General features: G+C 36.3%; 1 protein-coding gene across 1 annotated transcript in view; it reads right to left on the reverse strand.

Moving 5' to 3' along the window:
• Window positions 1-22,015, reverse strand: part of LOC136040525 (phosphatidylserine synthase-like) — a 54,964-nt gene that overhangs the window by 19,180 nt on the left and 13,769 nt on the right. The window contains exon 2 of the mRNA XM_065724702.1: window positions 1,471-1,732. Within this exon, the coding sequence (XP_065580774.1) occupies window positions 1,471-1,732 (262 nt within the window). The remainder of the gene's footprint in view (window positions 1-1,470; window positions 1,733-22,015) is intronic.

Here is a 22,015-nt window from a genome sequence, read left to right on the forward strand (position 1 = left end):
ACTACCCCCCCCCCCCCCCAATTACGCTGGATCCGGTTGAGACTTAAAATAAGAGATCTGAGTAACGAGGTCCTTCTAAATATGAAATTTCATTAAGATCCGATAACTCCTTCGTAAGTTGAAAATACGTCATTTTTCTAATTTTTCAGAATTAATCCCCCCCCCCCAACAGAGCGGATCCGTTCCAATTATGTGAATCACGTATCTAAGACTTCTGCTTATTTTTCCCACCAAGTTTCATCCCGATCCCTCCAATCTAAGCGTTTTCCATCATTTTAGGTTCCCCCATCCCAAACTCCCCCCAATGTCACCAGATCCAGTCGGGACTTACAATAAGAGCTTTAAGACACGATATCCTTCTAAATATCGAATTCCATTGAGATCCGATCACCCGTTCGTAAGTTAAAAATACCTCATTTTTTCAAATTTTTCATAATTTACCCCGCCACCCAACTACCCCAGAGAGAGCGGATCCGTTCCGGTTATGTAAATCATGTATCTAGGACTTGTGCTTATTTTTCCCACCAAGTTTCATCCCGATCCCTCCACTCGAAGTGTTTTCCAAGTTTTAGATTCCCCCTCCCAACTCCCCCCAATGTCACCAGATCTGGTCGGAATTTAAAATGAGAGCTTTGAGACACGATATCCTTCTAAATATCAAATTTCATTGAGATCCGATCACCTGTTCGTGAGTTAAAAATACTTCATTTTTTTAAATTTTTCAGAATACCCCCCCCCCCCAACTACCCCAAAGAGAGCGAATCCGTTCCGATTATGTCAATCATGTATCTAGGACTTGTGTTTATTTTTCCCACCAAGTTTCATCCCGATCCCTCCACACTAAGTGTTTTCCAAGATTTTAGGTTTCCCCCTCCCACTTCCCCTCCCCCAATATCACCAGATCCGGTCGGGGTTTAAAATAACAGCTCTGAGACACGATATCCTTCCAAACATCAAATTTCATTAAGATCTGATCAACCGTTCGTAAGTTAAAAATACTTCAATTTTTCTATTTTTCCGAATTAACGGGCCCCCCACTCCCCCCCCCCCCAGATAGTCAAATTGGGAAAAAGACTATTTCTAATTTAATCTGGTCCGGTCCCTAATACGCCTGCCAAATTTCATCGTCCTGGCTTACCTGGAAGTGCCTAAAGTAGCAAAACCGGGACCGACAGACCGACAGAATTTACGATTGCTATATGTCACTTGGTTAATACCAAGTGCCATAACAAAACTACCTTGTCCATATCTACCCTGAATCTTTCAGAATAGACCTGAATAGGCTCAATATATCAAAATAGGCTCAACAGGCTCACCTGACAATTGACAACCGCTAATAAAGAAACAAAACTACCCTGTCCCAATCCATCCTGAATATTTCAGCACAGATATGAATAGGCTGAATATATCAAAATAGGCTCAATAGACTCATCTAATAATTGATAGCCGCCAATAAAGAAACAAAACTACCTTGTCCATATCTATCCTGAACCCTTCCAATTCTGGATCAAGCCACTCAAGTATATTCCTCACAGTGGAATAACTTTGGAATAGAATGAAGCACAAAGATACGAGATATAGAACACTTAATCCAAACACCATTCTCCAAATGACAGGGTGAGGTCGCGTAAACGGACCATTTGGGAAGGCCAGTGCTGATATTATTAAGAATATGAAGAGGACACATTTCATACCAGCCCATATGTTATCTCTTAAATCGGCTTCGTCATCTCTAGAAAAAGAAGAGGAAATATAAAAAAAAAGAAACAATCCTCAATAGTTAGAGTACATAGACAGAAAACGTGTCACTTCCTGACGTGTGAAGAGTACCAAACCAAAAAAAGAATGGCAAACGGAAACAGTCAAGTGTGCAGGAATTTCTCAGGAGAGAAAAAGCCCTATCCTCATCCTCCCCCTCCCAAAAAAAATAAAATAAAAGGAAAAAAAGAAATTGTAGAGAAAATCATGGATATTAAAAGACTTGGGGGAGGACAGAAAGCTTTCGTGAAGAATTACTTAAAAATCAATTATAATTATCTAACGTTTAATTTATACTTTCATTTATGCATGGATTAGCTAAACCATCAGAAAGTTTCACTAAAATCATAAAACTGGATAGAAATGAATCTTATCTTTGGAGTTAATCTTGACTTGATGCCCACTTAATTCGACTATCTGTCTTGGCTTTTTATACAATTGACCACGACTTGACTTTTCCCACAACTATTCCATTTTTAATTTAAATTTTATGGTTTAGCTTGAATTTTTCGTCTTTCACTGATGTAAAAGCACAGAAGAACCGAAAAAAACCACAGCTACACCACACAGCTACACAGCTACAGAAAAAAACACCCACAGCTACATCAGTAGCTAACATAGGGAACATAAGTCTTAATGAACATTTATTACTCGAATTGGCAGATTTATCATAAAAAAAAACAGTTTAAAAAAATACTGGAATTTCTTTTGACCCATTTGAGACAAAAAGACAAATAATGAGACAAACAAATAAGAAAAATGATACAACTATATGTATTTCGAACAATGTGCTTTAGTTTTTCAAGAAATCAACGAAAAATGAAAACAAGTCACTACGACCTAATAATCAAGATAACTGGAAAGAACTAATGAAAATTAACCGAATATTTAATATATTGATATTTAATTCCTGGAAATCCAGGCAGTTCAAGATTTTATTTAACTACGGGTTTTTTTCAATATTATAAATAGAAAAATACTTTTTATAGTATATTGTGTTTTCAGTAAGGTGTGCCCAAATGACCCAATAGGTTTTAGAACTTTTGCAGTTAGCGGAGGGAGGGGCAGTAAGCAAACTCTTGTTTCAGTAATTTTTGTTCTTTTTAAGATTGACTTGAGCATTCAACTATATTTTTACTTGTTTTAATATTTATTTATTCAGCTATATCAGTATCTGTTGTCTTTGCGTTTGATTATTTATCTTAATTTTTGTTCGTTTCATTTATTCTTTGATAGTAATTTTTAATTATTTGAAATTTGAATGATTGAAGGATTTTATTTGTGCTCATCTTAAGTTTAATCTGGCTCATTAATTTTCTTTGAAGAACTTATTTTCGCAAAGTTCTTTTTTTTTACTAATTTATGTTTGCTGTATATTGTCAAAGTTTTCTTATGGCCTAAAATACAAAATATTTCTCCAGTTTTCAGGTTTTCGGCTTAAAAAAAAGATATTCGTTCTAGTTGGAATGGTTCTTAAACTATGATTTCCCATTTAACAATAATTTGCAGATAGTATAATTGAAAGAATCCTTCGGGTAGAATGTTGAAAACATTACATTTGAATAAAAATGGAATAAGAGAGCAAATAAATATTAGATGCATCTCTCTGCTCTCTTTATTCTGACTCTTGAAACTCTTTAATTCGTGACTTTGGCGTAGGCGTTTGCTGGTAGTGGTTTGGAAAAGTATCATGTCAACAACCTGGATGAATATGATCTGTTTTGATTTAGTTCAACATCCCTTTCAGCATTCCCTAGAAGTCTAGACTTTATATTCTAGCCGCCTTTGAGATATTTAACATACGCTCTTTTGACAAACTGGATGCATACAATATATTTCGATTTATTTCGACACTCCCCTCAATACTGTCTTAAAAATTTTGACTTAATACCCTTACCGTTCCTGAGATATTTGCATGGCCGCATCAAGGAGGGGGAGTGTTGAGCGCCCATGATCCATCACGCGACAGAGGAAGCCGCACACACTCTCGCCAACCACTAAAAATAAAAATCCATCCTACCAAACACTTCAATTCTCCAATTATTCAGATCTTCACAATCACAAATCCAGTGATATACACTTTCATTCAAACTTCCACACATAGTACAAAAATATGGACCATCCATTGACCTTTCCCTCCCAATAAACTTTCCTCTTTGACCCAGTGGCAAACTATCAGCCCCAATTTCGATTTACAACTTTATTTCCTTACTATTTAAGCTCATCTTAAAAAAATATAACTTTACCTCAAATATCTTCCGATTGCCAGGCCTGCCATGCCTGTATTTCCTGGCCCTGTAAAGTCCTTTCAACTAATCCACTTACTTGGTCCCTCCTATTCTCAAGCTCTAAACCATTCCCTCCATAGATGACTTAATACACAGTGATCTAATATACTCTTAACTCGGTAGGGTCACACCTTACCTCTGCCACACTTCAACATTTCTAAATAAGCCACCTTCATCCCCCGCATCCTAGGCATTCCTAAAACGTTTTCCCAAAGCCTAACCATATTAGCTAGCCTACGACTTCTTAAAGAAAACAAACCTGAATCACCTCTAGCTATCAAACTATTTGTAAGCTTATTTATCCCAAGGCACTTCTTATAATATCCTAGTTGCGCTGTTTCTAGCTTACCCCTTACACCACATAATATACAGCATATTCTGCCTGTTTTTTTTTAATATAGGTAGGTTATTCCAAAATTCCTTTTTTTTCCTTCTTTATTTTTATTTGTCATGCTTTATGGCTGCTTAATTTTAACTGGGAGAAAATTTCCGAGGGATTTTCCAAGTGAGGGGGGATTTTCTGAAGGGAATAGGCCAGATCCCCAAGTTCAAATCCTTAGCCGTTCCTAAGATACTGCAGATGCGCCCCTTTGATCAACTGAATGCCCAGTGTCATTTGATTTAATTCAGCATGCCCTTTAACATTCCATGAAGTCTTACTTTAATACTATAAGCATTTTCAGACACACCAAGGATCAAACATTCCCCATTTTTCCAATGATAAATCCTTCATGTCAATGGGCAAATTACATAGTTTCCAATCCTTGCCCCGGGGGCTCTGCAGGACATGGCATCCCTGGAGGAAGTTATTAGAAGTTATGTCTAGTTATTAGACATTTGGTCTAATTTGAACAAAACGACTTTGAAATTTCTTTAAGTGCTGAGGGGACATCTAAAAAGGATCTGGGGGAATGTGTGCTCTCTAATCATCTTTCAAAATTCTTTCTTCAAATTAATATCCAAAGCCGTTCATTGGATATTGCTGATACGCCCTTTTGAGAACCAGCATGCACAAATTGCATTTTGATTCTGTCCATCACTCCCCCCTCCTTAACATTTACTGAAAGTTTTCCCTTGATACCTTAAGCCTTTTTTCAGACCCAGGATCAAATATCCCCCCTTTTCCCAATTAAAAAAATCCTATATTAAACGCATAACTTACAGTCCTTGTGCCAGGGATGTTGGGGGGTCATATTATCCCTAGAGGCATAGTTATTTCAACTTTGAACTATTTTGGCCAAAATGACTAACTCAAATTTTGTAGCAGATGTCTCTAGGGGAAGGGCAGCTAATGGAGGCGTGGGATGGGGGCTGGATGCCCTCCGATCCCTTTCGACTCTTAAGAAGGGAACTTTTGATTTCTAATCGAATGAGTCCCCTCCAAAGTTTTTACGACCAAGTTTTCCGTATGAAGTTATTCTGGAAAAACAAATAAATAATAACTTGAAGCCTTTTGATTTTTATGGCACTTGGTATTAACCAAGTGACAAATAGCAATCGTAAATTCTGTCGGTCCCGGTTTTGCTACTTTAAGCACTTCCAGGTAAGCTAGGACGATGAAGTTTGGCAGGAGTATCAGGGACCTGACCAGATTAAATTAGAAATAGTCGTGTTCCCGATTTGACAATCTGGGGGCGAGTGGGGGGCCCGTTAATTCGGAAAAAATAGAAAAATTGAAGTTTTTTAACTTACGAACGGGTGATCGGATCTCAATGAAATTTAATATTTAGAAGGATATCGTGTCTCAGAGCTCTTATTTTAAATCCCGAACAGATCTGGTGACATTGTGGGGGGGGGAGTTTGGAGGGGGAAACCTAAAACTTGGAAGACACTTAGAGTGGAGGGATCGGGATGAAACTTGGGGGGGAAACTAAGCACAAGTCTTAGATACACGATTGACATAACCGGAACAGATCTGCTCTCTTTGGGGTAGTTGGGGGGGGGGGGTTAATTCTGAAAAATTAGAAAAAATGCGGTATTTTAAACTTACGAACGGGTGATCGGATCTCAATGAAATTTTATATTTAGAAGGATATCGTGTGTCAGAGCTCTTATTTTAAATCTCGACCTGATCTGGTGACATTGGGGGGGGGGACCTAAAACTTGGAAAACACTTAGAGTGGGGGGATCGGAATGAAACTTGGTGGGAAAAATAAGCACAAGTCCTAGATACATGATTGACATAACTGGAATGGATCCGTTCTCTTTGGAGTAGCTGGGGGGGGGGGGTTAATTTTGAAAAATTAGAAAAAATGAGGTACTTTTAACTTACGAACGGGTGATCGAATCTCAATGAAATTTGATTTTTAGAAGGATATCGTGTCTCAGAGCTCTTATTTTAAATCCAGGCCGGATCTGGTGACATGGGGGGGGGTTGGAAGTGGGAAACCTTAAATTTTGGAAAACACTTAGAGTGAAGGGATCGGGATGAAACTTGGTGGTAAAATAAGCACAACTGCTAGATAAATGATTGACATAACCGTAACTGGGTAGAGTAGCTGGGGGGGAGGGGGTAATTTTGAAAAATTAGAAAAAATGAGGTACTTTTAACTTACGAACGGGTGATCGGATATCAATGAAATTTGATATTTAGAAGGATATCGTGTCTCAGAGCTCTTGCTTTAAATCCTGAACAGATCTGGTGACATTGGGGGGTGGGAGAGTTGGGAGGGGGAAACCTAAAACTTGGAAAACACTTAGAGTGGATGGATCGGGATGAAATTTGGTGGGAAAAATAAGCACAACTGCTAGATAAATGATTGACATAACCGTAACGGATCCGCTCTTTTTGGGGTAGTTGGGGGGGTTAATTCTGAAAAATTAGAAAAAATGAGGTATTTTTAACTTACGAACGGGTGATCGGATCTCAATGAAATTTGATATTTAGAAGGATATCGTGTATCAAAGCTCTTATTTTTAAATCCTGACCGGATCTGGTGACATTGGGGGGATTTTGGAGTGGGGGAACCTAAAATCATGGAAAACGCTTAGATTGGAGGGATCGGGATAAACTTGGTGGGAAAAATAAGCATAAGTCTTAGATACGTGATTTACATAATTGGAACGGATCCGCTCTATTGGGGGGGGGGGAGTTAATTCTGAAAAATTAGAAAAAATGACGTATTTTTAACTTACGAAGGAGTGATCGGATCTTCATGAAACTTCATATTTAGAAGTGACTCAGATCTCTTATTTTAAATCTCAACCGGATCTAGCGTAATTGGGGGGGGGGAGTTGAGGGGAACCGAAAATGACACGTGACTGACATAATCAGACCGGATTTACTTTCTTCGGTGGAGTTGGGGGGGGGGGTAGTTTTGAAAATTGAGGTATTTGTAACTTACGAAAGGGTAACCAGATGTTAATGAAATTTGATATTTAGAAGGGTCTTGCGCTTTAAAGCTCTAATTTTAAATTCCGACCAGATATTGTTACTTTGGAGGGAGTTGGAGGGGGAAACCGGAAGTCTTGGAAAACGCGAAAATTGTTACTTTGGAGGGAGTTGGAGGGGGAAACCGGAAGTCTTGGAAAACGCGAAAATTGGGGTATTTTTATTTTATGAATAGGTGATCGGATCTTAATGAAATTTGATATTTAGAAGGAATTCATGTCTCAGAGCTCTTACTTCAAATCCCAACCAGATCTTTTGACATTGGGGGGAGTTGGAGGGGGAAATCTTGGAAAACACTTGGAGTGGAGGAATCGGGATGAAGCTTGGTGGATAGAATAAGCAAATGTCCTTGATACGTTATTGACGGAACAGTACTGGATTCGCTCTCTTTGGTTGAGCTGGGGGGGGGGGAAGGTGTTCAGTGATTTGGCGAGTTTGGTGCTTCTGGACGTGCTAGGACGATGAAAATGGGTAGGCGTCTCAGGGAGCTGCACAAATTGACTTGATAAGGTCGTTTTCCCAGATTCGACCAACTGGGGGGCTAAAGGCAGAGGAAAAATTAGGTATTTATAACATACAAGTGGGTGATCGGATCTTAATGAATATTGATATTTAGAAGGACATCGTGACTCAGAGCTCTTATTTTAAATCCTGACCGGCATTAAGCCTCTTATTTTCCTTTTAAACCAATCTACTGATTCATAGAATTTTGCTAGAGCTCATACCATATGATCTCTTGGCTCTTAGCTCTTCTTGCCTCGTCACAAGTGCCATATGAGCTCTTAGCTCTTTTTTGCTATAGACATATAAATTTTTTGCTATATCTATTTTTTGCTATAGTTTTTATAAAAATATAAAAACTATAATAATATAAAAATATAAAATATAAAAACATTGAAAAAATACTTGCCGTAAAGACTGTTGCATATACATCTGGTGTATACTCTGAAAGGACTGGGCTTATTTATTCTCTTTGAGAAACCTGTTTATTGCTAAAAAGTTTTAATGTAAAGGTTGTCATATAAAGGGTAATTGTAATATCACTTCTGCGGCTTAAAGTGGGTAATCCGCCTGTGCTTTAAAGGGTAATTATAACATCATCTCTGCGATTTAAAGTGGGTAATCCGCCACAAATCGTACCTTAGCAGTATAAAAGTCTATTTACGAATGTCCATTGAAAGGATAAAAGGGCAGCCTAAGGAAAATAATCGCGAATATCAAAGGAAAAAACAAGTTATTTGAAAATTGGTCATACTTCCATTGTCCTAATTGATCGGTCTTAATAAACTGTCATTAGTAATTGGGTTGCATGTGTTCTTTTGTAAGGTCTAATAATTCAATAAAAAAGAAAACAGTGAAATGCTTGGTTGTAAATCCGAGGGTATAATAATTTGAGTTTTGCTTGAACACAAGCAGACAAGAAACACTTTGCAACAGTAGCTGAGTTTACTTTCCAGGCTCAGCTAAAACTTTTAGTCTTAAAGCTTATCTGGAAGCTTTCCTCTGGTCACGAATATTTGTTGAAAAGTTTAGGCTGTTTCACCAACACTAACTTGTTCAAAAGACTGGCTTTACTAATATATGGCTCACCCGTCTAAGAGATAAAGTCTATTCAAGAAGACCACTAGATTTTTTCTTGGTCAGGGGCAAAGTTATAACCTGAGGAAAAAATAAATAATTTTTTAAACCACAGTGTTTTTCCTCTTACAAAACTGATAGAGAGTAAACGGGTTTAACTTAAATAAAGCAGTGGAACAAGAAAAAAAACTAAAAAAAAAAAATTAAACAATATAAAAAAAACGAAAATTTTGACTCCAAGCCCGGGAGCCTTTTTAATAGAAAAAAGAAATCAAAGGAAAAAGAAACGTGAGATATTTTAAACACTTTCAGAACTGCAATTACTGTAAAGAGGAGAAATGTCTGTTGAACTAGTAACATTCATTTGTCTTGTCGGTGATTAGTCAGACAATTACAGTATTTACAGTTCTGGAATTGTTTAAAATGTGAGTTGTATATATTTATTTGTTTTTGTTGTTGTTCTATTTTTTTATTGTGCTGATCTTTGTTTTCTTTGGATGAGTTATGGTTTCTTTTTCCTTCAATTTTTTTCTGCTGAAAAAGGCTCCTGGACATGGAGTCGAAATTTTTTTTCTTTTTTTTATTGTTTAATTTTTTATCTTTTGTCTTGTTCTGCTGCTTTGCGTAAATTAAATCTGTTTATTCTCTATCAATTTTGTAAGAGGAAAAAGTGTCAATTACGACCGATAAAAAAATACCTTATAAATTTATCTTGAAGGCTTATGGAGAGTTAGAACATCAAAATACACATTGTGAGTCCTCAGGTCCACACACACGCCCCTCTATCTACACCAAAATCCATAGACAATCCTCCAAAATAGTTTATGTGCAATTATACATGACTATAAACATTTTTATCAAGTCTCAAATGAATCAACTTAGCAAAATAAAGCTTAAAAGAAATGTCTATAGGCTACTCCATTTTAGCCGTTTATTTCATATAGACTTTATATGATTTTTTGTTCTATGATTCTTTGTAATAAGATTCTTAACGAGTGAATGCACTACTGTAAGACATGAAATAAAAACAAGAGCTAAGAGCTCATATGGCACTTGTGACGAGGTCGGAAGAGCCGACAGCCAAGAGCTCATATGGTATGATCTCTAGCAAAATTCTAAGAATCAATACATTGCTTTAAAAGGAAAATCAGAGGCTTAATTCCGGCCAAGATTTAAAATAAGAGCTCTAAATCACAAGGTCCTTCAAAATATCAAAATTCATTAAGATCCGATCACCCACTCTAAGTTAAGAATACCTCAATTTTTCTAATTTTTCCTCTCCTTTCAGCCCCCCAGATGGTCGAATCGGGGAAAACGACTTTATCAAGTCAATTTGTGCAGCTCCCTGACACACCTACCAATTTCTATCGTCCTAGCACGTCAGAAAGCACCAAACTCGCAAAGCACTTAACCCCACCACCCAACTCCCCCAAAGAGAGCGGATCCAATCCGGTTACGTCAATCATGTATCTACGACATTTATGAGCGTTTTCCAAGATTTCCGGTTTCCCTCTCCAATTCCCCCCAATGTCAACAGATCTGGTCGTGATTTGAAATAAGAAATCTGAGACATGAGTTCCTTGTAAATATCAAATTTCATTAAGATCCGGTCACCCGTTCTTAAGTTAAAAATACCTCAATTTTTCCAATTTTTCCAAATTTACAACCCCCCAGCTCCCCCAAAGAGAACGGATCCGTACCAATTATGTCAATCTCGTATCTATGACTTGTGCTTATCCATTGTGCGGGATCCATCAAGTTTCATCGCGATCTCTCCACTCCAAGCGTTTTCCAAGATTTCCGGTTTCCAAGATTTTTGTTTCTCCCCTCCAACCCTCTATGTTCCCGGATCCGATTCGAGTTGAAAGAGAAGATTCTGGGACATAAGATTCTTCTATATATCGAGCTTCATTAAGATCGGATCACCCATTCGTAAGATACCTCGATTTCACGTTTTCCAAGAATTCTGGTTTTCCCCTCCAACTCCCTTCAATGTCACTGAATCTGGTCGGGATTTAAAATGAGAGTTCTAAAGCACAAGATTCTTCTAAATATCAAATTTCATTAAGATCTGATCACCCGTTCGTAAGTTACAAATACCTAATTTTTTTCTAATTTTTTCGAATTACCCCCCACCCAACTCCACCAAAGCGAGCGGATCCGGTCCAGTTATGCCAGTCACCTATCTTGGACTTGTGCTTATTGTTTCCACCAAGTTTCATCCTGATCTCTCCGCTTTAAGCGTTTTTAAAGGTTTCCAGTCACTAATGACACTGCCAGCCTAATGACACTGGATCCGGTCGGGATTTCAAGAGATCTGAGTTTCGAGGTCGTTCTAAATATGAAATTTCATTAAGATACGATCACTCTTTTTGAAAGTTAAAAATACCTAATTTTTTCTAATTTTTTAGATTTAACCCTCCCCTCCCCAACTCTCCCAAAGAGAGCATATCCGTTCCTGTTATGTCAATCCCGTATCTAGGACTTGTGCTTATTTGCCCCACCAAGTTTCATCCCGATCCCTCCACTCTAAGCGTTTTTCAGGATTTTAGGTTCCGCCCCCAAACTCCCCCTTCGCCGGATCCGGTCGTGATTTAAAATAAGAGCTCTGATACATGATATCCTTCCAAACATCAATTTCATTAAGATCCGATCACTCCTTCGTAAGTTAAAAATACCTTTTTTTTCAAAATCAACCCTCCTCTCCCCCCAATCCCCCGAAGAGAGCAGATCCGTTCCGGTTATATCAATCATGTATCTAGGACTTGTGCTTATTTTTTTCACCAAGTTTCATCCCGATCCCTCCACTCTAATCGTTTTCCAAGATTTTAGCCCCCTCCCTTAATTCCCCCCAATGTCACCGGATCCAGTCGGGATTTAAAATAAGAGCTCTGAGACACGATATCCTCCCAAACATCAAATTTCATTAAGATCCGACCACTCCTTTGTAAGTTAAAAATACCTCATTTTTTCTAATTTTTCAGAATTAACCCCCCCCCCCACCCTAACTCCCCTAAACAGAGCAGATCCATTCCGATTATGTCGATCACGTATCTAGGACTTCTGCTTATTTTTCCCACCAAGTTTCATCCCGATCCCTCCACTCTAAGCATTTTCCAAGATTTTAGGTTCCCTCCTCCAACTCCCCCCGATGTCACCAGATCTGGTCAGGAATTCAAATAAGAGCTCCAAGACACGATATCCTTACAAACATAAAATTTCATTAAGATCTCATCACCCGTTCGTAAGTTAAAAATACTTTATTTTTTCTGCTTTTTCCAAATTAACTGGCCCCCACTCCCCCCCCAGGTGGTCAAATCGGGAAAAAGACTATTTTTAATTTAATCTGGTCCGGTCCCTGATACGCCTGCCAAATCTCATCGTCCCAGCTAACCTGGAAGTGCCTAAAGTAGCAAAACCAGGACAGACCGACAGAATTTGCGATCGCTATATGTCACTTGGTTAATACCAAGTGCCAAAAAAACAAACAAGTTTTTTCAACTTAAAGTAAGGAGCAACGTTAAAACTTAAAAAAAAATTATAATGTATGGAGGGGTTCACCCTCCCCCTCCCCCCGTCAATATGTCATCGCTATATGTCACTTGGTTAATACCAAGTGCCATAAAAACAAACAAGTTTTTCCAACTTAAAGTAAGGAGCAACGTTAAAACTTAAAACAAACAAAATTATAATGTATGGAGGGGTTCACCCCCTCTCCCGTCAATACCCCGCTGTTTATGGTGAAGTTCAAATTTTGTTCCGATTCTTTAAGAATAACCCCCTGAATCACAAAGGCCGTTTAATTAGAATAAGTAGCTCTTTTGAAAGTAATAAAAAAAACTTTAGCGTAAAGAGCAAGGTATTGGTGAGGGGGCGAACCCGTTCATATACGCAATAATTTATGTTCTTTTTAAGTCTTAATGCTGCTCCTTACTATCAGTTGAAAAAACTTGTTTATTATTATTATTATTATTTAAGAATTAACGACGCTTCTTGACTACTATGGTCCCTGCGTCGGCCCTGCAGTGCATTCCTGCAGCGTGATTCGATCTCTGGGTCCCGTATTACCAAGCTAAGGGCAAATCCACTGCGCCACCACAGGACAAACTTGTTTTTTTTTTTTATTTAATCTCTGATCGTTTTTTTTTTAAATAATGCTGGGAAATCCGGCGCCCATTCGTGGAAAATTCCCTTTCCCCATGAAAAATTCCTCCATGGAAACGTCCTCCCACGTACCCCCACAAACAGATGAACATGCATCTGGCAATCTTTCTTCTGGCAAAAAAATACGAAATTCCACATTTTTGAAAATAGGAGCTTGAAACTTCTACAGTTATGGTTATTTGATACGCTGAATCTGATGGTGTGATTTGCATTAAGATTGTATGACTTTTAGGGGGTTGTCTCCCTCTTTTTTCGAGAATAATGCAAATTTTCTCGGGCTCGTAGACTAGACTTGACGAAACTTATGTATTTGAAATCAGCATAAAAATTCAATACTTTTCATGTATCTATTGATGTCAAAATTCCGTTTTTAAGAGCTTCGGTTACTATTGAGCCGTATGGCTCCTTACTTACAGTTTGTTACCATGAATAGTTTGACTGCTTCTGAAAGAGGGAAGCTTAATGCATTTAATCTTTCGATAGTTTTATATCAATTGGCGGTCTCAGAATTTTCGTCTCATAGCTTGTTCTTCCCATTTGAGGCAAAATTGTTGCTTTGCAAAATAAAATAGCACAAAACTCCACTTAACTGTGGCACCATCTTCTTTAAAAACTGAAAAAGGGCAGTAGATTTTTTAAGTTTCGCTCAAATCAGCCTTTTCCTTTTTTTTAAGATCATCAGTTCATCACCTCAGGGGAAAAACCCAATAAACAAATACAGGTTAAAATAAAAACAAATAAAACCAATAAAGACAAATAAATAAAAGATCTCTGTGATAATTCTTGGAAACAATGCGAAATTTCACAATTTTAAAGATATGGGGCTCGAAACCTCTGGAATAGCGTGTTCTAATACAATTGACTCTTGCTAGCTCAAAATTCTTTGAGTTCTGTACGGTTCGACTTGTGTATAGTTCAAATTATACAGGTCATTCTACATATTATTAAATAATAAAAAAAATATTTTTCAAATGAAAGTAAGCAGCGACATTAAAACTTAAAACGAACAGAAATTGCTCAGTATATGAAAGGGGCTTTTCCTTCTCAACCCCCCGCTCTTTACGCTAAAGATTGACTCTTTCTCTTAACTCTACATTTTAAAACAGTAAAAAACTTTAGCGTAAAGAGCGGGGGGTTGAGAAGGAAAAGCCCCTTTCATATACGGAGTAATTTCTGTTCGTTTTAAGTTTTAATGTCGCTCCTTACTTTCATTTAAAAAACTTTTTTTTATTTAATTTCTGAACGTTTTTGAATCAATGCATGTTTTGATTTTGGCTCTCCGCAGAGGAATAATTAAAACGAAATTTGTATATTTTTTTTTTTGGCTAAATGGCTTTCTCATAATTTTGATCGAATGATTTTGAGAAAAGAAGAGCGGGGGAGGAAGCCTAGTTACCCTCCAATTTTCGGTTAATTAAAAAGGCAATTAGGACTTAAATTTTTACGAATCTTTTTATAAGTGAAAGATATACGTAACTTATAAATTAGCTTACGTAAAGAACTTTTGTATTCTCATGTTTTTATTACATATATGAGGGGGTTCGCCCCCTCGTCAGTACCTCGCTCTTTATACTAAAGCGTAAATTTTGTCCCAATTCATTAAGAATGACCCCTGAATCACAAAAGCCGCAGAATAAATAGTTGAAATTACTAAAAATACTTTAGCGTAAAGAGCGAGGTATTAGGAGGAGGTGAGCCCCTCATATGGGTAATAATTTCTGTTCGTTTTAAGTTTTAATGCTGCTGCTTACTTCCAGCTGAAAAAAAAACTTTTTCATATTTATTTTTTCATTGTTTTTTTAAGTAATGCTAGTAAATCCTGCGCTCCCTTCATGGAAATTTTCTTCCCCGATGACAAATTCCTCGATGGAAAGTTCCCCCAGCATATTCCCCTCTTCTCAACCCCTGCCTCCAACCAAAAAACCCTCCTGAAAACGCCTGTACACTTCCAAATAACCATTACTATATGTAAGCACTGGTCAAAGTTTTGAACTTGTAACCCCTCCCACGGGGACTGTGGGGGAGTAAGTCGCCCCCAAAAACATAGTTATAAGGTTTTTCGACTATGCTGAATAAAATGGCTATCTCAGAATTTTGATCCGTTGACTTTGGGAAAATAATTAGCGTGGGAGGGGGCCTAGGTGCCCTCTAATTTTTTTGGTCACTTAAAAAGGGCACTAGAACTTTTCATTTCCGTTAGAATGAGCCCTTTCGCAACATTCTAGGACAACTGGATCGATACGATCACCACTGGGAAAAAAAAACAAAAAACAAACAAACAAATAAACACGCATCCGTGATCTGCCTTCTGGCAAAAAATATAAAATTCCACATTTTTGTAGATAGGAGCTTGAAACTTCTACAGTGGGGTTCTCTGATACGCTGAATCTGATGGTGTGTTTTCGTTAAGATTCTATGACTTTCAGGGGGTGTTTCCCCCTATTTTCTAAAACAACGCAAATTTTCTCAGGCTCGTAACGTTTGTTGGGTAAGACTAAACTTGATAAAACTTATATATTTAAAATCAGCATTAAAATGTAATTCTTTTGATGTAGCTATTGGTACCAAAATTCCATTTTTTAGAGTTTTGGTTACTATTGAGCCGGGTCGCTCCTTACTATAGTTCGTTACCACGAACTGTTTGATAAGTAAGTTGAATTGAACAAAGTGACAGCTTGTTATGTTATTGTCTGAAGTCAAAAGTTAAACTGAAGCTTAAAGAAATTAAATACGGAGTAATTTCTGTTCGTTTTAAGTTTTAATGTCGCTCCTTACTTTCATTTCAAAAAACTTGTCTTTTTATTTAATTTCTGAAAGTTTTTGAATTAATGCATGTCTGATTTTGGCTCTCCGTAGATAAATTATAAAAATGAAATTTGCATATTAATTCTTTTTTTGGCTAAATGGCTTTCTCTTAGTTTTGATCAGACGATTTTGAGAAATAAGGGGTGGGGATGGAGACCTAGTTGCCCTCCAATTTTTCGGTTACTGAAAAAGGCAACTAGATCTTTTAATTTTTAACGATCGTTTTTATTAGTAAAAAATATACGTAACTTAAGAATTAACTTACGTAACAAACTTTTATATTAATATATTTTTGATTATATATATGAGGGGGTTGGCCCCTCGTTAATACCTCGCTTTTCACACTAAATCTTGTTTTGTCCCAATTCTTTAAGAATGCCCCCTGAATCAAAAAGGCCGTAGAATAAATAGTTGAAATTACTTAAAAAAATTTTAACATAAAGAGCGAAGTATTTATCTCCTCCTAAATACCTCGCTCTTTATGCTGAAGTATTTTTAGAACCCCTCATATGCGTAATAATCTCTGTTCGTTTTAATGCTTCTCCTTACTTTCAATTGAAAAAACTTTTTCATGTTTATATTTTCATTGTTTTTTTTAATAGTAATGCTAGAAAATCCTGCGCCCTTTTCATTGAATTTCTCTTCCCCCCTGAAATATTCCTACAAGGAAAGATCCTCCCATATAGCCCCCTCCCCTGAACCCCACACCCAAACCAAAAAAATCCCCCTGATAACGTCGGTGCAATTCCCAGTAACCATTACTGTATGTAAACATTGGTCAAAGTTTGTAACTTGCAGCCCCTACCCCAGGGACTGTGGGGGGTAAGTAACCCCCAAAGACATAGTTATTATGGTTTTCGACTATGCGGAACAAAATGGCTATCTCAAAATTTTGATCCATTGACTTTGGGAAAAAATGAGCGTGGGAGGGGGCCTAGGTGCCCTGCAATTTTTTTGGTCACTTAAAAAGGGCACTAGAACTTTTCATTTCCGTTAGAATGAGCCCTCTTGCAACACTCTAGGATCACTTGGTCGATACGATGACCCCTGGAAAAAAACAAAAACAAAAAACAAACAAACAAATAAACACGCACCCGTGATTTGTCTTATAGCAAAAAATACGAAATTCCACATTTTTGTAGATTGGACCTTGAAATTTTTTCTATAGTGTTCTCTGATACACTGAATGCGATGGTGTGATTTTCGTTAAGATCCTATTACTTTTAGGGGGTGTTACCCCTATTTTCCAAAATAAGGCACATTTTCTCAGGCTCGTAACTTTTGATGACAAAGACTAAATTCGATGAAACTTATATATTTAAAATCAGCATGAAAATCCGATTCTTTTGATATATCTTTTAGCATCGAAATTCCGTTTTTTAGAGTTTCGTTTACTATTGAGCCGGGTCGCTCCTTACTACAGTTCGTTACCACGAACTGTTTGAATGTTGTTCACGCGTTGCAACCAGCATACAGGGTACTGACTAACAGAGGTCTGATCAAAAAAACTTCGAGATACAGAGGCAAACTTGAATTATGTATAGTTCAAGTTATACAGGTCATTCTACATATTAAAGTTGTTCACACGTTGCAACCAGCATACAGGGTACTGACTAACAGAGGTCTGATCAAAAAAACTTCGAGATACAGAGGCAAACTTGAATTATGTATAGTTCAAGTTATACATGTCATTCTACATATTAAAGTTGTTCACACGTTGCAACCAGCATACAGGGTACTGAGTAACAGAGGTCTGATCAAAAAAACTTCGAGATACAGAGGCAAACTTGAATTACGTATAGTTCAAGTTATACAGGTCATTCTACATATTAAAGTTGTTCACACGTTGCAACCAGCATACAGGGTACTGACTAACAGAGGTCTGATCAAAAAAACTTCGAGATACAGAGGCAAACTTGAATTATGTATAGTTCAAGTTATACAGGTCATTCTACATATTAAAGTTGTTCACACGTTGCAACCAGCATACAGGGTACTGACTAACAGAGGTCTGGTCAAAAAAACTTCGAGATACAGAGGCAAACTTGAATTATGTATAGTTCAAGTTATACAGGTCATTCTACATATTAAAGTTGTTCACACGTTGCAACCAGCATACAGGGTACTGACTAACAGAGGTCTGATAAAAAAAATTCGAGTTACAGAGGCAAACTTTTACTTGCAGAGGTAAAGGGAAAATTAGATGATGACTTATCTACTGAATTTAGAGCTATATTGGCAATGTTTGGGTCACCTCGATTTACAGAGGCAAATATAACCACAATAATACATTTATTTTGCTAGGGAACAGAATCTGATACAAAAATATGTTAAACGAAATTAATACATATCAAAGCTTAGACACTGCAACCTGTATACTGGGGTTTTGACTAACAGATGTCTGTTGGAAAAACATCGAGATATAGAGGTAAACTGTGACTAGCAGAGGTAAAGAAAAAATAAGATGATGACTTATCTACTGCAGTTCGAGTTATAGAGGTAATTTTTGAGTCACTGAAGTAAAATATAACCACAAAATTATCTTGACTTATGCATGTTTTTTCTTTGACTTAGACAGGTTTTACCAAGGGGACTGAAAATAATTCGAGATATCAAGGTGGCTGGTGTAATTTTCACCAAGATCGTTTGTCCTTTTGAGGTCTTTTGTCCCTTTTCGAAAATCAGACAAATTTTATTGGAGTTGTCACTTTCTGTGGGTAATCTTAAATTTAATGAATTTCAAATATTTAGATTCGCCATAAAGATTCGACTCTTTGGCTGGACATATTTTTATCAAAACTTTTTTTACAGCTTTGGTTACTATTAGCACGAGTTGCTCCTTTACAGTTTGTTACCACAAAATATAAGATAAACAACAAAATTTTGCTAAATGGTTCTCAATTGAAGCATTTTTGATAATATTTTCAAAAATAATGTTATTGTTTTCAAATTTATTAATTTTGCTATCATTTTTTTTTCCTGTTGACGATTACTGAAAAGGACAGATGAAATGTAGATTGACAATTAGGTGCATTCGTACATGATATTCATTCCTGAATGTCTCAGCAATTATGTATTTATTAACGTTATCAAAGGAAAAACGTCTAAAATTTATTTTGTTTTCAGTAAAGTACAAATGACATAATGATCATTAGCATAATCAGAGGTAGGACGATCTTTTTCTGGTAGATACTGTTTGCTTTCAGGTTGACTTGGTTATTCATTGTAATTTCTGTCCTTTTTAGGATTCACTTATTTATCAATAGTGATTTATGTTCGTTTTACACTTAAATAAATATTAGATTTTATTTCTGCTTGATTAAAATCTACAGATCAAAAATCTGCATAATTTTTGGGCTTCTATACAACTGAAGCTTTTCTTACCACCATGATTTTACAATCATGAGCATAGATAAATATTAATTGACCATCCCCCTCAATCTGTCCTAAAAGTTTCAACGGTTTGTTGTTAGTGAGATATTGCAGATACGTCCCTTTGACAGCCTTGGATGCACACAGCGTCTTTTGATCAAGTTCAAAATCCCCTCAACACAACCTGAAAGTTTCAACTTAACACCCTTGCCCATTCTTATACATTGTAGATACACCCCTCTGACAATCTGGATGCATATAGTTTCCTTTGATTTAGTTCAACATCTCCATTGACATGCCCTCAAAGTTTGAGCATATTACCCATAGCTGTTCCTGGGATACTGCACAGACTACCTTTTAACAATCTGGATTCACGTATCTTTTGATTTAGTTTTACACCCCCTCAGCCTTTACTACAAGTTTCAAAATAATATCCTATTCTGTTCTTGAATGTTGCACAGTCTATGCCCTAAGAGGCTGGGAGGGGGGGGTTATGCCATCGCTGAGGCACAGTTATTTGACCTTTCAACTATTAATCTAAAAAAAAAACAAGGTTTTTCGGATGAAAGTAAGGATTGAAGTTAAAACAAACAAAAACTACTGCTTTGTGGTTTAACCAACATTTGTTTGAAAAACTGTTTCAAACAAACTTGCTTGTAATATTTCTCAATATTTGTAAAATTCTGAAAAACTAGCACTTTACTGACAATACAAAACCAATGCAACAAAACAGGAATAGAAACAGAAAAATCTATGAGTGGCCTGCAGAAATTAAAAGAACAAATCGCAAAGGTTTCAAAGCTCTTTCACTAGCCATGAAGTCAGTAAATTTTACAACATGATTTTAGCTTTCTAAAAAACTGTCTAATTTTTTTCAGAATTCTATAAACATGGATAGATTAAACTAACAACTTTGCACAAAAATAGTACAGTTTCTTATGGGTACCCCCTCGTATACTACTGTATTAGGAGGGAGGGGGTAGTGATAGAAAATTATTATGGACTGATCATGTTACACATAAAATTAAATCTGCAAAACAATATTCTACTCGTCTTTTAATGGTTGCCTAGAGTACTTGGAACCTGAATCCACCTGCATTGAGGATGCTATATAAATTAGTAATTGGAATCCATATTTTATACGCGTGTGATATTTGGATATCTGCATTGACAAAAAAAAAAATTCAGCAAATGCTAAGGTTGGCACAAAGATCTTCTATGATCCTAATTTCTAGATTCTTTGACATAGCTCAAACACATGTGGTAACCGCTCTTGCAGGAGTGTTTCCAATGGATTTCAGAGCATTGGAACAATGTATATTAAGATACAGAAAAAATGGTCAACCTCAAAATTGGCCAAGGGTTTTGAGTCCTATCTTGAATGGAATGAGCTATTCAGCATATCATAGCAATTATACTGACCAAACTATTACAAATTTATTTGTGTCCTTCCTTTAATGACTTGAGTGTATCTCAGCCCTTTCATATAGGCTGTAAATCTTTAAATGAGTTTTTGTATGCAAAATGGTTTTAAGAGTTTAAAAATTCTGTTAGCACATGACTGGCCAACTTTTTGGAAAATAAAGATGACCTTATATCTGCATCAAAAATCCACCCAAATAGCAGATTAACACAGCTGATTACAGGGCATAGCAGATCGCTTCATTTTTTTAATATGATTGGGAAAGCAGACTCTCAATTGTGATGGGTGCAGTCTAATGGAAACATGTATTCGTCTTCTATGTGATTGCCCTGTTTATTGTAGAGCATGTATAGCAATGGAGTCCCAATTAAATGAATATGAAATAAGTGTGCTGTTTCCTTTATTACAAATAATTAGAAACAATAGAGTTTGGACAATTGTAAACAGATTTTTATCCCTCACAAAGAGACTTGACTTTTAGTTAGTGTTTATGTTTTGTTTTTGATAGTGTATATTCCTTTTCTCTTTCTTTTGTAGTGTTTATGTGGGTTTTTTTTCTGTGAAATAACTGTTTTTGCTTTAATCAAGAATAAAGTATATATATATATATATATATATATAGTATATATATATAGTATATATGTATATATATATATATATAAAGTATATATATATATATATATATATATATATATATATATATATATATATATATATATATATATATATATATATATATATATATATATATATATATATATATATAGGGGGGGGGGGTAGCGGTTGTAGCAATACAATTTAAAAAACTAGATATGCAAGTATTCATTATTCTTTTAAAGTAGCCTATGGTAATTTTCAGAATTTCTGAGAAGCAAAGGAAGCAGTTACCCTAGTAAATTTAGAAAGAGCACAAAAATTACATCAGGTGGTGTGCTTACCTTCTAACTAGCAAAGTAATTGAAATAGCTGCAAATTTACTGCATTTAGAACCTTACTGATTAACCAAAAGACCATACTAAAACAAAGGGGTAAGGGTCTAGTTGAAAGGCTTCTAGCTAACCTTGAAATACCTGAGCTAGGTGGATGAAACTTTTAAGAGTGAGTTCAGGGCCTAAAATGTACCCTGTGAAGATGTTGGACTTGAAAGATTCTTGGACTATAAAATTTTAAAGGAATTGACCATTAGAAATAAAAATTATTTTATTAGAAAAATCATAATAAAAGCAATATACAGGA

This window comes from Artemia franciscana, chromosome 21 (genome assembly GCF_032884065.1).
Source record: "Artemia franciscana chromosome 21, ASM3288406v1, whole genome shotgun sequence".
Taxonomy (NCBI): domain Eukaryota; kingdom Metazoa; phylum Arthropoda; class Branchiopoda; order Anostraca; family Artemiidae; genus Artemia; species Artemia franciscana.